General features: G+C 36.5%; 1 protein-coding gene across 5 annotated transcripts in view; it reads right to left on the reverse strand.

Moving 5' to 3' along the window:
- The window catches only part of DENND4A (DENN domain containing 4A), a 138,119-nt gene that overhangs the window by 55,328 nt on the left and 65,427 nt on the right, over positions 1 to 17,364 (reverse strand). For 4 of the 5 annotated variants that reach the window (XM_003267112.4, XM_030814588.1, XM_030814587.1 and 1 more), the window contains 6 exons: positions 16,051 to 16,117; positions 14,946 to 15,004; positions 12,850 to 12,994; positions 12,395 to 12,570; positions 6,213 to 6,313; positions 779 to 997 (listed from right to left, as the gene is read on the reverse strand). In XM_003267112.4, coding sequence (XP_003267160.2) covers positions 779 to 997; positions 6,213 to 6,313; positions 12,395 to 12,570; positions 12,850 to 12,994; positions 14,946 to 15,004; positions 16,051 to 16,117 — 767 coding nt within the window. The remainder of the gene's footprint in view (positions 1 to 778; positions 998 to 6,212; positions 6,314 to 12,394; positions 12,571 to 12,849; positions 12,995 to 14,945; positions 15,005 to 16,050; positions 16,118 to 17,364) is intronic. The other variant, XM_030814590.1, reaches the window with a different exon arrangement.

Consider the following 17,364-nt stretch of genomic DNA (forward strand, 5'->3'; position numbering starts at 1 on the left):
TCATCTTTCAGATCATGGATCAGATGTTACTTCTTCAGAAAAGCCTTCTGTGATATGAGGTTGTGAACTAAAGTTGTTCACTCATTATTTCCAATTGCCTATCCTCTTGACTACAAGCTCTCTGAGAGAAATAACCATGTCTCTCAACTTTTACTTTTTTTTTGGCCATGTCTCTTTTGCATACCACTATATATCCAATGCCTAGCATTCGGAGGTACTCAATATATACTTATTAAATGGATTTCTCTTTCAAATGTTAAATACTACAAAAGAAAGTAAATATGTATTATAAAACCAGTTGCACTCCAGAACTTCCCAACTTTTTTTACTTCATGGCACAGATAGGAAATATTTGTAAATATTTGTAAAGTACATAATATTTGAAAATATTTGTAAAGTATACTGAAATAAAACAAATGAGGTTATTCAAGCCTGGAGGTGACCATTCCAGGGGTTCCTCTGTATCCCCAACACTGCCTGCTGCTCTGAAAGCTGAAAGTATCAGTATCTCAATACACATGTGACACAAAAGTGTAGTCGGTACATGGTTGGGAGGCTCTATACTTTTCTTCTGCATATCTGCTAATGGGATTATATCTAATATGCCTGAAAAATAACTAGTCCTATGGAAATGGGTAACCAACAAAGCTGGTATTCACATTCTCCTCAAAATAGGTATGTATTCTCATAAATATGAGCTATTAATACAGACAGCAAATGAATCATCACAAAGTTAAGCTCAATAACCTGAAAGCTTTAAAACTATGCAGTCACTCACCTTGTAGGGCAAAGAGAGAGGCTGCATCTGTGGCTGTCTCAGATGGGGCTTGTGTTATTGGCCTTAAGTATGATCTGTAACCTTTTAAAATAGAGGCCATGAAAAACAAAAATGCCTCTTGGATTTCCAAATCTATCATGTGCAACCTCTTTCCAGAATTAAAATCATAGTCATTCACTGCTAAATCCATGAGTCCATCATCTCTCGGTCTCTGCTGCACTGTGAAGACATACAGTGTTAGTGTTTTCTCCAAACTCACAAAACACTCCTGATGGTACCACTATAATTTTGTTGTATTTTCAAAAGGACCCAAGCTACCTCAACTCTTTGTTTACATAACTTAATCACATGTAAACCTTAGCAAAGCTTGCCATAGCATTTTGTAGGCTCCGTTGAGTAAATTTTATCCAAATTAAACACAAAGCGACCCGTTTATCTCACTACCACCAGGAAAAAAATGTTCAGGCCGGTCATGGTAGCTCATGCGTGTAATCCTAGACCAAGGCTAGGAGTTCAAGACTAGCCTGGGCACCATAGAGAGATTCTGTCTTTACAAATTTTTTTTAAGTTCATGTTCTAAAATAACTATATATAAGTTATAATGATTATAACCGAGAAAGCAACAGAATATCAGAAAGCTGTTCAACATAAATATATGTCAGAATATATATCATTCATAGGCTCACCAAGTATTGGCATTGTTCAGAAAGAATCTGAACAACCATGTCATCTATACCTCCCACACCACTACCATTTTGCACATGCCCTGAGAGGGGAAATGACCTGACACAGAAATAAGGAGAATAATAAAAAAGGAACATAAACTCAGATCTCTCAAATCTTCATACAGAATTGTCTCCATTGTTCTCTCACCATCAAGTGATTATGGTGAGATTATACATAAACTAGTACATTTGAAAATATGAAAATATTTCAAAAATTGCTCCCCTTTCCCTCAAAAGTTTTGCATGGTTTTTTTTCTTTTTTTTTGTTTTTTTGAGACAGAGTCTTGGTCTGTTACCCAGGCTGGAGTACAGTGGCACAATCTCAGCTCACTGCAGCCCCCACCTCCCGGGCTCCAGAGATTCTCCTGCCTCAGCCTCCTGGGTAGCTGGGATTACAGGTGCCCATCACCATGCCCAGCTAATTTTTGTATTTTCAGTAGAGACGGGGTTTCACCATGTTGGCGAGGCTAGTCTCGAACTCCTGACCTCAGGTGATCTGCCTGCCTAGGCCTCCCAAAGTGCTGGGATTATAGGCATGAGGCACCATGCCCAGCCACTTTGCATGTTATGTGCATATACTTGCTCTCACACTCTTTCCATATGAATATATATAAAACATACATATTTTATATATTACATATATGTCTTTTTCAAAGTGGCAGTGACATTCCCTCTTGTATTCATTCATGTTTTTGTCTTACTTATTGAAAACAGACTTTAAAAAAAGGGAAAGAAAAACTATTGCATTTACCCGGTGCAAACTGGGTGCAGGGCAAATGCAACAGTTCTTCTTTCCGTTTTTTTTTTTTTTTAAATATAAGTACCTACAGGAAGAACACACAAGGATTAAAATATAAAAAACAATTCTTCTTCCTGGACAATTCAATGCTAAAGCCATTAGATAGTAAACGTGTAATTTTATAGTAGAGAAGTCTAGTAGACACCACCTTAATCAAGTGATCGAAGTGAATATCTTCATCAATAATGGGACAAAGCAAAATAGTGTGCGATCTGATATAAGGATGCAATGAGAGAGACACAGCATCACTTCTGTGATATTCCTGTCAAAGATGTGTGACCTGGGCTGGGTGCAGTGGCTCACATCTGTAATCCTAGCACTTTAGGAGGCTGCAGTGGGAGGACCACTTAAGCCCAGAAGTTCAAGACCAGCTTGGCAATATAGTGAGATTCCATCTCTACAGAAATTTTTTTTTTTTTAATTAGCTGGGTGTGGTGGCATGTGTCTGTAGTCCCAGCTTCTCAGGAGGCTGAGGTGGGAGGATCACTTGAGCCTGGGAGCTTGTGGCTGCCATAAACCGTGATCGCGCCACTGCACTCCAGCCTGGGTGACACAGTGAGACACCCTGTCTCAAAAAAAAGAAAATAGATGGGTGGCCTGTATTTATTATGAGAATGCTCAGACAAACCCACACCATGGACAATTCTACAATGGTAAGTATAATCTTCAAAGGTGGCAGAGAACCTGAGGAACTGTTCAGGAGGAAAGGCAAATAAAGAGACTCGAAACTACGTACAACACCTGACTTGGAACTGGATCCTTTTGTTATAAAGAACATTATTATGACAACTGGCAAAACCTGAATGTAGTCTGAGGATTAGGACAGCAGAAATGCTCAATGTTAACTTCCTGATTTTTATGGTTACATTGTAGTGATATCAAAGAATGTACTGGGTAGGAAATACATTCTATTCACAGGTCATGAAGCATCTAATGTCAAAGGGTCAGGAAAAAAGTTTGTTATTACTTCAAAATTTTAAAATATAAGGAACAATTAATCATCTTCGAGAGTTTTTGGAGTTCTTATTGTCTAAAAAAGTGAAAATACTGGAAGAACGTAAGGCATTGGAACCAGAAAGCCTAGGGTTTTTTTTTTGTTTTTTTTTGTTTGTTTGTTTTGTTTTGTTTTGTTTTGTTTTGTTTTTTCAGATGGAGTCTCGCTCTGTCTCCCAGGCTGGAGTGCAGTGGCACAATCTTGGTTCATGGCAACCTTTGCCTCCCAGGTTCAAGCTATTCTCCAGCCTCAGCCTCCCAAGTAGCTGGGACAACAAGCATGCGCCACCACATCCAGGTAATTTTTGTATTTTTAGTAGAGACGGGGTTTTACCATGTTGGCCAGGCTGGTCTCGAACTCCTGACCTCAGGTTATCCACCTGCCTCGGCCTCCCAAAGTGCTGGGATTACAGGTGTGAGCCACTACGTTCAGCCAAGAAAGCCTAGGTTTTAATCCCAGCTTCATCCTTGTTAACTGTATGATCTGTAAGAAGCTACTATACACCTCCTTCAACCTCATTCTCATAGTTGTAATGTAAAAGAATGTATGTGAATGTGCTCTGAAGCTATAAAGCATTATAGAGTCCTTAATTATCAGTATTATTTAAATGTTTGTAGTTTTAACCTTTGAGATTCTGCCTTTCACAAAAGTTGAATGGGCTATTTCATTGGTTTTATATATATATATATATATATATAAAATCTATAAATAAATAAATATATATATACAAAAATATATATATACATATTTGTACTTTTTGTAGAGACAAGGTTTCAGCATGTTGCCCAGGATGGTCTCAAACTGCTGGACTCAAGCGATCTGCCTGCCTCAGCCTCCCAAAGTGCTGGGATTACAGGCCTGAGCCACCCTGCCCAGCCAATGTTAATAATATTTAAATATTGCTACAATAGTTGGGCTTCTTAGCCATTCAAAAGAAGTGCAAACACTTTTAGAAAGCAATTAACTAGGTAACAAATGATATTACATGCATGATTTATTTGTTCCATAAGGCAAAATTTTGTTATGTTTTATGTAATTTGTTTAATATCCCAATACTTATGAGCTACTTTGGAATCATCTACTTGTTATGAAGTGTACTTTGTAAATACTGTTTTCATCCATGTCTATTTCCAACTACACTATACACTATGATGAATACTCAAGGGTGTAGGCTACCTCCTATGCTTATGTTGTACCTAATACATAAATGTGTATTACATAAATGGGTCATCTGCTATAATACCAAGAAGATTAGATAGAGAAATGAAGGTTTAATTTTCCTTATCAGTAGAAAAGAGCATGGTGATAAAGCATTGCAAAGCATTTGGACTTAAAGATAGCTTTAATGACTCCACTTTAAAAAAAAAAAAAAAGAGAGACAACATCTCACTCTGTCACCAAGGGTGGAGTGCAGTGGCATGATCACGGCTCACTGCAGTCTTAACTCCCAGGCTCAAGTGGTCCTCCCGCATGGTCCTCCTGCCTCAGCCTCCCAAGCAGTTGAGACTACAGCTACATCTTAAGGAATCAAATACTGCTATATCACTATTGACTGTACTTTATATAATAAGTATTAAGTTATGGATTCTAAATGGGTCATCTGCTATAATACCAAGAAGATTAGATAAAGAAATGAAGGTTTAATTTTCCTTATCAGTAACTCTGGACAAGATATATTCTCATATAAGCTTTTTAAATAGAAATATTCCATATCCTAATCAATTTTCATTTTGATTAATTCCTTTTTTTTTTTTTTTTTTTTTTGAGACAGAGTCTTGCTCTGTCGCCCAGGCTGGAGTGCAGTGGCGCAATCTCGGCTCACTGCAAGCTCCACCTCCCGGGTTCACGCCATTCTCCTGCCTCAGCCTCTCCGAGTAGCTGGGACTACAGGCGCCCGCCACCACGCCCGGCTAATTTTTTTGTATTTTTAGTAGAGACGGGGTTTCACCGTGGTCTCGATCTCCTGACCTTGTGATCCGCCTGCCTCGGCCTCCCAAAGTGCTGGGATTACAAGCATGAGCCACCGCGCCCGGCCCTTGATTAATTTCTTAACGCTATTGGCAAACTTTGATTTTCAAACTTTAAGATAGGCACACAGAAAAATAAAAAACATTTTTAAAAGATAAGCACAGCATTAAGATCCACTGAAGGTGAAAAGCTCTTACCCCACTGAAATCATCAGCATTTTCTAATGTAGTTTACATCATTTGTCTTCAATTTTCAAAACTAACTTTCTATTCTATGTATGAAAAAAATAGGCCAGGCATGGTGGCTCATGCCTGTAATCCCAGCACTTTGAGAAGTCGAAGAGGGAGAACTGCTTGAGCCCAGGACAACATAGTAAGACCCTGTCTCTATAACAAATTAAAAAATTAGCCAGGCGTAGTGCCTCATTGTGTCTGTAGTCCCAGCTACTCAGGAGGCTGAAGTGGGAAGACTACTTGAGCCCAGGAGGTCAAAGCTGTAGTGGGCCATGTTTGTGCCATTGCACTATAACCTGGGTGAGAAAGCAAGACTGTGTCTCAAAAGAGAAAAAAAAAAACAGTATAAAGGTGGAACCCCACATTTTTTCCATGGTATTTCAGTAATGGTAAAATTAACCACCTTAACATCCTTTTGAATTTTATTATTTTAAGATGGTTCTATAAAAATTTGGTAGATATAAAATACATGTTTTGCACTCCAGCCTGGCGACACAGTGAGACTCTGTCTCAAAAAAAAAAAAAAAAAAATACACATTTTATACATCTCTCATTCATCTTCTAACAAATTTTGCTTTAATGATCATCTGCCTTTAAAATGGTAAAACCACTTTCTGCTAGATAAAATAAACATTATTCTTTTATAAGTAAGGCAAAGTAATTGGAGTCCCTTTTTCAGATTAAATTACCTCCTTTAATTCAGTTATTCACTTACATTTTGCCAATTGCTGATGCAAATTATTCAGTGTGTTCATCAGATTTTTACATGGCTTCTTTGGAAGTATCTTCCAGGCTACGTTTTTCTTGTCACCAATTCTAAGATTAAATAACAACAGGAATATATTTGTTACATGGTCTTTTGGAGGGGGAAGGTATATATCTGTTATATATAAAAGTGGGAAAAGATTAAACACATTGAATGAAAAATGAAAAACATACAAAATATTTGCATTAACAAGAGAAAAATCCTACAGGGGTAAATTGGCATGTTGAATATACAAAAATTAATTTGTATGAGGGTAGAACCTTGTATTAAATATAGTTCACAAGTTTATATTTATACTGAGTAAATTCTAGTTGCTTTGGAATCTTGCTAATCACCATAAAGCTTAATGTGGTGATCTTTACTCTTAATCTCCATTTAAGTGTGCTTAGACACCTAAATACTAGAAAAATCCTACCATAAGTTTTTTTCTTAAATACTGTAAGAAAAAGCACTACAAAAACTTTCAGTAAACTCATGATCCACAGAGCTTATCAAAATACTTTGGTATATTTAAATACTTAGTTTCTTATTTTCCTAAGAGTATAAGTAAGGATCATTTTTGTTTCTTTCAAAAAAGAAATAACCTATAATACTAAATTACTTGAATAAAGTATAACATTGTGAAATACTTATATAACTATAAAAGAGGATCTGTTAAAAATGATAAAGCAGTTCCCCACTTATCTGTAGGGGATACATTCCAAGACCCCCAGTGGGTGCCTGAAATCACAGACAGTTCAGAACCCCATATTTGCTATGTTTTTTCCCAAGCATATATACCTATGATAAAGTTCAATTTATAAATTAGGCACAGTAAGGGATCAATAACTATAATTTATAATAAAATAGAATTATAACAATATACTTTAATAAACGTTATGTGAAAGTGGGCTCTCTCAAAATAACTTATTGTACTGTACTCATGTACTTTCAGACTGTAGTTGGCCACAGATAACTGAAACCATGGAAAGCCAGACTGTGGGTAAGGGAGGAACTATTGTATCTTTGTTTCTGGGACAGGCTCCTATAATCTCCTTTATTATAGCTATTACAACACAGTTGGTCTCTAACCCATACATGGGGTAGGTGTAGAAAAGAGCATGGTGATAGAGCATTGCAAAGCATTTGGACTTAAATATGGCTTTAATGACTCCACTTAAAAAAAGAGAGAGACAACGTCTCACTCTGTCACCAAGGGTGGAGTGCAGTGGCATGATCACGGCTTACTGCAGTCTTAACTCCCAGGCTCAAGTGGTCCTCCCAAGCAGGCCTCAGCCTCCCAAGCAGCTGAGACTACAGGCGCGCACCCCTACAGCCTGCTAATTTTTATTTTGTAGAGATGAGGTCTTGCTTTGTTGCCCAGGCTGGTCTCGAACTCCACATCTTAAGGAATCCTCCTGGCCTCTGCCTCTCAAAGTGTTACGATTACAGGCAAAAGGCACTGTGACCAGCTGACTACTTTTTATTGAATCAGTTTTTTTTATTTCAAAAGCAATGAATATTCATTTTGGAAAACTTGAAAAATGTATAGAAAAAGAAAAGAAAAGTAAAACACTCATATTCTAACCACCACAGAACAACATAGCACAGGTGTGTAGTGGAACTTGCTGAACCTTTTTATATTCCCTAAACTTCCTACAGAACAAAAAAGGGAAATATCACTTTGAAAAGTAAACAAAGAAAAAAGAGTGGGATAAGAAAGCTTAAGCTGAACAAAAATGACTGCCTTGGAATTTGTCCCCTCTATCTTTCCACAAATGAGAATAAAAATAAAGATAGGGCAGAGTCAAACTGCAGATGTCCTGCTGTGAAGGTGTTGTTACATTTACAATGTGACCAACGGGATCCTGTGTTATAGTAAGAACGCAACGTAGAAATACTTTTTAAAATTATTTTCTTGATGAAACTCAGTAACACAGCTTTCCCACTGTGTCTTACCATTCACTGCATAGTGCCTGTCTTGCTAGACTTAATTATGAGTGTCTTAAGAGAAAGGAGAATATGTGGTTTGCCATTTTATTCCCAGTGCCTAGCAAAAAAAAGCACGCGGGATATGTTTGTGGCGTAAATGAATGAACAACATCTTGGTATCATCTGATCACATCTAATTACTGTTACTTACTGCCATAATTTCTGCCTCTGCCTCTTGATATCTTCACTCTAAAACTTGGCTGGGTAAGGGAATTTTTTGAAGTACTTGAGTTTGGTCTATGATCATCTTCTTATAAAAAAGATCATCTTATGAGTAAATGTATATTTACTCATGAGACTTCCACTTACAAGATTACTACATTATTTTATGACATACACACATTATATAGTTACCCAATAATTAGTGGTAGAAGCATTAGTTTTGGAGTCAAACAGTAATGGCTTTAAAATGCAGTTCTGACAACATAAGCTATGTGCCCTTTGATAAATCGCTTAAAAATCTAAGCTTTGGTTTCCTTATTTGTCAGAAGAGTTAATAAGAACTACCTCGGCTGGGCACGGTGGCTCACGCCTGTAATCCCAGCACTTTGGGAGGCCGAGGCAGGCAGATCATGAGGTCAGGAGATCGAGACCATCCTGGCTAACACGATGAAACCCCGTCTCTACTAAAAAATACAAAAAATTAGCCGGGTATGGTGGTGGGCGCCTGTGGTCCCAGCTACTCGGGAGGCTGAGGCAGGAGAATGGCGTGAACCTGGGAGGTGGAGCTTGCAGTGAGCTGAGATCACACCACTGCACTCCAGCCTGGGCAACAGAGCGAGACTCTGTCTCCAAAAAAAAAAAAAAAAAAAAGCAACGACCTCACAAAGTATGGAGAATAACATGAGATAACTTACGCTACACATGTAGCTTTACACTTGGTACATACATATTAATTTCTTTCCCTTTCTTCAGAAATTTCTTGATATTTAAAAATAGTCTGTATTATATATACTTAAAACAGACAGGGAAGGGGAAAAGAAACCAAAAATTCCATACTTGGGATTTGTTTTTCTTTCAAATTTCAGGCTGGGGCTTCAGAAATTCTAATTGAAGGAAAGTAGAAAGCTGTCAGTTTGCTAGTCTAGTCCTCCACCGGTTTGGGAGGGTGGTAATGGCAAGAATTCATGAGCACAAACAACTCATCTTTCTTTGGTTCTTTAACTCATTAGTGATCAAAGCAGAAAGAAAAGAGTTCAGACCTCAGCAACTTCAAGAAAGAAAGAAAAAATAGTAAGTAGGAAGACAAAATTCTTTTTCTAATTTTTAAATTTTTTGTATAAAAGGGGTCTCTTCTGGCCTCAAGTGATCCTCCTGCCTCAGCCTCCCAAAGTGTGGAGATTACAGGTATGAGTCATCACACCTAGCCAAGAAAATTTTTTGTCACAAATTAAGAGCCATTATAAGGGGGAAAATACAATTTATCACCATAATAAACACAGTATACACTCTTACCACTGTTAATTTCAATTAAAAAATATTACATCATGTAACATTAAACTGGCAAGGAAAAGTTTTATTACTTTAATGTTTAAAAGTATTAAACAGTTCTGGTAAAGAATGAAATGTTGATGGTAAAGAATCATTGAATCTATTGATGCCATATGTAAAATGGCTTTAATGCATAAAATATATTTCATATTTTCTTGGTTAGGCTTTCTATGAATAAAAACTTTTTGACAGTATGCATGCTTTATAACAGAACATTCATTTTCTGCTAAACTTTTCTAATGGTTTAGGCACTTGAGGTTTTGACATGTGACAAGACTGAGAACGAATCTAAGGTTTCATAATTAAATCGAAAAGCTTTAGGCTGTCTCAGCCCTTTGGGAGGCCGAGGCAGGCAGATCACCTGAGGCCAGGAGTTCGAGACCAGCCTGGCCAACACGGTGAAAACCCCTTTCTACTAAAAATACAAAAATTATCCAGGTGTGGTGGTGCACACCTGTAGTCCCAGCTACTTGGGAGGCTGAGGCAGGAGAATCGCTTGAACCTGGAAGGAAGAGGTTGCAGTGAGCTGAGATTACACCACTGCACACTCCAGCCTGGGCGACAGAACGAGACATTGTCTCAAAAAAATAAAAAGTAAACATTTTTTTCAAAAAAAGCTTTAAGATAAAAAGCTCTTATTTAAAAATGGAGAAAAACTGGGTGTGGTGGCTCATGCCTATAATCCCAATGCTTTGAGATGCCAAGGAGGGAGGATCACATGAGGTCAGGAATTCCAAACCAGCTGGGACAACACTGCAAGACCCCTTCTCATTTTAAAAAATTAGCCAGGCATGACCAGGCGCGGTGGCTCACACCTATAATCTCAGCACTTTGGGAGGCTGAGGCAGGCGGATCACGAGGTCAGGAGATCAAGACCAACCTGACTAACATGGTGAAACCCCGTCTCTACTAAAAATACAAAAAAATTAGCCGGGCATGGTGGCGGGTGCCTATAGTCACAGCTACTCGGGAGGCTGAGGCAGGAGAATGGTGTGAACCCGGGAGGCAGAGCTTACATTGAGCTGAGATCGTATCACTGTACTCCAGCCTGGGTGACTAAGCGAGACTCCGTCTCAAAAAAAAAAAAAAAAAAAAAAATTAGCCAGGCATGGTGGTACACACCTGTAGCCCTAGCTACGTGGGAGGCTGAGGCAGGAGGATTGTTTGATCCCAGAAATTTGGCAGTGAGCTATGATCATGCTACTGCACTCCAGCCTGAGTGACAGAGTAAGACCCTGTCCCTTTTTAAAAAAGGAGAAAAACCTACTTCACATTTACATATTTAAGTGTAAGAGCTGTACCAGGTTTTGGGCTTTATTAGACTAAATCATAGTTATTATAAGCATGTCCTGGGGGTGCAATGTGGACAGTGCATCAATTTCCTCTTCCCTGAATAGATTAAGCGTGATTAAATTTAAAATAAGGGACACAAAACAATACAGAATTATAAAAAGGCTTTAAAAATAGTTCTGATAGCTATAACTTACATATAAATTCAATGCAAAGAAATGAAAACATAAAATCCTTGCATTCCTAGGGTGTAAAGATAATGAAATTATGTATAATTTTAAAGTTATTTTAAAATTTTAAAGCATTTATTTTACTATGATGGTTTGTTTTTTTGTTTTTTTGTTTTTTTTTTTTGAGACAGAGTCTCCCTCCGTTGCCCAGGCTGGAATGCAGTGGTGCAATCTCGGTTCCTGCAGCCTCCGCCTCCCGGGTTCAAGCGATTCTCCTTCCTCAGTCTCTGGAGTAGCTGGGATTACCTGCCACCACGTCCAGCTAATTTTTGTATTTTTAGTAGAGACAGGGTTTTACCATGCTGGCCAGGCTGGTCTCGAACTCCTGACCTCAAGTGATCCGCCCACCTTGGCTTCCCAAAGTGCTGGGATTATAAGCATCAGCCACCATGCCCAGCCTATATTTAAGTATTCTAATAGTATTATAAAAGACTAGAAATAGGATTGAAATATTAATCAAAGAATGGTGTTTTAATTCAATTTGTGATTTCACCTATACTCATAGCATTAAAGGGAAATAAACTTTTTCTATTTCTAACCTCAATTTCCCTTTGGCTAAATTTCTTTTTCTTTTTTCTTTTTTTGAGACGGAGTTTCACTGTTGTTGCCCAGGCTGGAGTGCAGTGGTGCGATCTCAGCTCACCACAACCTCCGCCTCCCGGGTTGAAGCAATTCTCCTGCTTCAGCCTCCCGAGTAGCTGGGATTACAGGCACGTGCCACCACTCTCAGCTAATTTTGTATTTTTAGTAGAGATGGAGTTTCTCCTTGTTGGTCAGTCTGGTCTCGAACTCCTGACCTCAGGTGATCTGACCACCTTGGCCTCCCAAAGTGCTAGGATTACAGGCATGAACCACCGCACCCGGCCTCCTTTGGCTAAATTTCTAAGCAAGCCTAACATTAAAATGTTTCTTAAATATTGAAAGCCTGAGGATAAAAGGTATAGTCCTTCCAACAAAATCTTCTTTAATACTCTAAATCTACTCCATTGACGCATAATAAGGTCTGATTCAAAGACGGTGATTACCCCACATAACAAGGAAAACAATATATCTTAAAAGAATCCTACTTAACAATCATAAAATATACAGTTACATACATATGCTACAAAGTTGTAAAATATAGATGTAGAATCACTAAAATGTACTTACTGAGAAATAGTGTTGGTATCTACATCAACACAACTGACATCTGGTGGAGGATCATAGAGATCAAAGTATCTTGAATCAATCCCTACTATGAATGGACATGGTGCACTCAAGACATCTGCTAAAGCCAGTGGGCAGAGAGGAACATATGGGCATGGCCAGTGGAAAGGGAAAATCATCTTGGATAAACAAAAGATAGGAGAGTATTTAGCTTTTTAACACTGAAGCATAATTTATCAGCACACACAAAAAACTGTCTTTTAAGTATTACCTACAGCCTAATGCCTGATAATGAATTAAATAATTATAACTAGAGTTAATGGTCAGGAAATCAAAACTGCTTTCAAAAAACACAAATTCATTACTCTCTGAATTTTAGTTAAGTATTAAAATGGCTTTAAGTTATATAAACTAAGTTTAAACTAAATTGACTGCCAATAAGAAACTGTGATACTCACAGACACTAATGCTTCTGTCACACTAGTAAGCACGGACGGCCGTAGGGAATGGATAAGAATTTTATGTTCTGTTACTGCAAACACCAGTAGTGTCACAGCATTTTCAGGGCCTAAATTCTGCAGTAGTGTTGAAAACTTGCCACCACTGTCAATCCAAACAAAAATATATAATTAAAAAATAATGATCCAAACACCTCATTATCTAAAACAATGGGCAAAAGTAGTTGATTAGAGTAGGATTTGTATTATATATGTTGATTAGGGTACAATTTGTATTATATATTCACCGTTAAACATGATTGCTGCTATGATGCAGGGAAAACACTGCATCACAAACACACTATGAAAACAATGCAGTTTTAGGAGATTCCAAAATCATTCTTTTGTACTGTATTCAATATGGAAAATGAAAAGTCATCTGCTTCATTTCATATAAAAAGATCTGTCATGTAGATAATGTCCAAACAAAGAATGCAATTTATAAAAGGGATGCTTTGATTGAAAGCAAATCCTTAAATGGAAGTTTTTTGAACATGGCCTATCTTCCAATGTAATTATCGGAAAAACCATATGACTTACAGGCCCACTTCCCTTAAGGTAAATACACGTTAAAACTTAATTTTGTGAATAATCTTTACTACTGTAATGATAATAGTGATAGGAAATCAAGAGGTACAAGATGATGAGATACACATACAAAGCAAGTTAATAATGAAAACAATAAACTTAGGCCTTCTATATAGTAACAAAATACTGAACTGACAAAGTAAATAGTTCAGTAAGCCAGCAAGTATTTTGTTTATATAATGCTAAACAATTAGTTTCACTGGAATAATCTTTTAAATAAAGCAAAACTAATAACAAAAGCCTCTTGGTGAAATGAAAACATATGTCCACAAAAAAATCGGGGTAAGTTCATAGTAGCCAAAATGTGTAACTATCCCAAATGTCTATCAACTGATAAACAGATACATAAAATGTATATCCATACAATGAAATATTATTTGGCAATAAAAAGAAGTACTGATACATAAGGCAACATAGATAGACCTTGAAAACATTAATCTAAGTCAAAGAAGCCAGACTACATATTGTATGATTCCATTTCTATGAAATGTCCAGTATAGACAGATCTATAGAGACAGAATGTAGATTAGTGGTTGACTGGGGCTGGAGAGGAGTATGTGTATGTTAGAGATGGGAGGAATTAAGGAGGTTAACTGCTGAAGGGTAAAGAGTTTCTTTTTAGGGTGACGAAAATGTTCTAAAATTTATTACAGTGATAGCTGCAGAACTCTGTGAATATAATTACTGAATCGTACACTTTAATTGGGTGAATTATATGATATGTGAATTATATCTCAATAAAGCTGTTACCTAAAAAAGTCCTTTACGTAATTTAGAGTGACATACATAGTCTCAGTCATTATTTCTAGTTTATTTTCAGCTCAAACAAAGGTTAAGAAAACATTTGTCACTCTGGGCTGAGAGCTAGTGATGAAATAATCTGCAATTCTTACAAAATTAACGTCAAAGATGGCAGCTGGTCTCCCTTAGGTATCTGCTATATAACTTAATCAGACTGTAACCATTTCTCTGATGAAAAAAATACACAGCTAATCAAATTTCAAGAAAGGATACTGTAGAGAAAACATACTTAATGATTTCTCTGAACTTTTAAGGTAAGAAAATACATTGTCCTATTCTACAATTTAATAATTAGAACTTTTTTTTTCTTTTGGGTAAAATTTAAAATTAATTGCATTTTAAAAAGAAAAAATTGCATTTGAATGTTCTTCAGAGGTTAAAGCTAAAAATAACTGTTCTCATCATTTACATATATAAATACACACACACACTTACACAATAGTAGGTACTTGATGATAATAGATACACAAAATACAAAACACTATTATAAAAGTTTCCTTTTTTCATTAATAACTGCAACCCAAACATTAAGTAAAAGGAATTTACAGAAGTAGTAGTTAAATGAGAAGTATTTCCATCAATATTTGAAATTTTAGCTAGGAAAAAGAAAATATTTGAATGTCATGCTAGATTGAGAGAAAAATAAATAGAAACGAGGTTTTACTTGCCTTAGTGGAAGAGGTGAAGACACAGGCTGACTGAGAATCAGATTATCATGTGGTGATAACTGGAAGAGGATTTAAAATAAAGAATTTGAAACATAAAGATGAACTTTAAAACACCACTTTATGTTAAAAATATATAAAACAATGATTATGCCCACGAAGTTTCAGTATATCCATTTACCAGTATCAGAACACTTTGTATCACTCACTAAGATCTTGAAAAACATGTCCTGACCCCTTTCAACTACTAATTCTTCTTACTGTGGATCCTCTTTTCTTCTGTCCTCAACGGTTTCCCCTGATGCCATTTTAACAAATTCACACTGAAAGACTAAATTATTCATTTAATACCATAATACCAGGGTCAAAAAACCTATGGCCTACATGGCAAATCCATAGATTGCCTGTTTTTGTAAATAAAGTATTACTGAAATATAGGCATGCTCATTCTTTACATATTAGCTAGCTGTTCTTGTGCTGTAACAGAAGAGCTGAATAGTTGTGACAGAGATCAGATGACAAGACTAAAAATATTTAGTATATGACCAATAACCAAAAAAGTTTGTTAACTTCCATCATAAAACAATCTTTTGTGTGTATTTAAACTGAATGTGCTATGTATTTTCTTACATTAAATACCAGGAAACAAGACAGAAATGACATGTGGATATTCAGACTGAATATAAAGCTCAAAATAATATTTTTCTAGATATTTTATCTGTATCAATATAATAATGTAATTACTCTTATCTATGTTTTGAAATTTATGCACACACAACTTTTCCTTAACTTATTAAATGACTGCCAAAAGCACAAACTTTCAAATACCTACAACAAATTTAGGGAAAAAAGTTCCTTTCTGTGTATTCCAAATGTCTACTTCAACCTACTTCTTTAATTCTTGAACCCCTTCTCTAAGAAAAGCAGGAGATGTCTGGGAGGAGTTAATAAAACATTAAGGGCCCAAACTACAACAGGGAATAGTATCTGGTTCTCTCTAAATCTCATTAGGTTTTTTTCCTCATTCAAAATTGTTATTCTTATGTTACATTTTGACAGAGCCAATAACAACTCATAGGTCCCCCAATCGAAAACAAAAAAACCTTACCTGAACTAAAATCCGTGGTCTCTGAGGAGATGGAAAAGGAACTTTATGCATAAAATGAGAAATATGCCTTGAAAACAAACAAAAGTGTAAGTGATTCCAAAGTGAACATCATATGCTATAAAGCTCAACATGTCATCACAAGTCCAAGTTGAGTCAAAGCCCTGTGTCCCTATTATTTTGAAATCCCTAATACTATGGAAACAAGTGAACAACCAAAAATCATTCATCCCATTAAAGTTGCTTCTGCCTAAACCCAGTGACTTCTCACATTAATAGGTATTCACATTCAACAATATTTGTTATCACTGTCTTAAAAGTCTGTTTAACTTTTACCTAGATAGTATGCAATATATCAGTAATGTGGAAATTACCCAAAAAGTAAATTCTTACATTTACAATATGCTTTTTAGTCAATTGCTTATATTTTATATACAACAAACACTTAAGGTGCTCCAGAAAAAATGAAACAGTTTAATACTTCTAAAAAATGAACAGTATTCTATTAATAATATGTTAAAAATTATATTACTGATTTTGTAGGTTTTTTTCCCCAGAATAAGATGGATAAAAAGCTAGATCTATGGATTTTGTTTTTAACACTATGGAACAGAAAAAAAGCAACCATAGTGAAAAATCTTTCCTGGGGGGGAATAAGCTATTTTATTTCTGAATTTTTTTTAAAATTTTTGTTCCAGTCTGAATATGTTTGTATTATTTTTTAAAAAACATTTCAAAATCATCTTGGTTTCAGAATGGAGAAAATTTCAACTAGATAGACAATATTAGAAATTTATTAATTTACAAGTATGTTTTGACTGTTTACTATATAAAAACACACCAACAGACATGATAGGATATGTAAAAAAGGCATAAAGCCACCAATGTCTACCAATAAAGTACTCATAATCTAAACAAACGTTAAGCAGAGGATGAATACCACAGCACATACATCTGCTTGAATTATGAAGTAGTTAGAACAGAAGAAAACAAAGTGTGATCCAAAAACCCCTAAAGATATTCAAGATCCATTCAGGGAAGATCTGCAAGGTCACAACTATTTTTATAATAATAGTACGATGTTGGCCAGGTGCGGTAATCCCAGCACTTTGGGAGGCTGAGGCGAGTGATTGAGCCTAGGAGTTCAAGACCAGCCTAGGCAACATGGTGAAACCCTGTCTCTACAAAAAACACAAAAATTAGCCAGGTGTGGTGGCATGTACCTGTAGTCCCAGCTACTTGGAGGGGCTGAGGTGGGAGGATGGCTTGAGCCCAGGAGGTCGAGGCTGCAGTGAGCCATGATCATGCCACTGCACT

This window comes from Nomascus leucogenys, chromosome 6 (assembly GCF_006542625.1).
Source record: "Nomascus leucogenys isolate Asia chromosome 6, Asia_NLE_v1, whole genome shotgun sequence".
NCBI classification, from domain to species: domain Eukaryota; kingdom Metazoa; phylum Chordata; class Mammalia; order Primates; family Hylobatidae; genus Nomascus; species Nomascus leucogenys.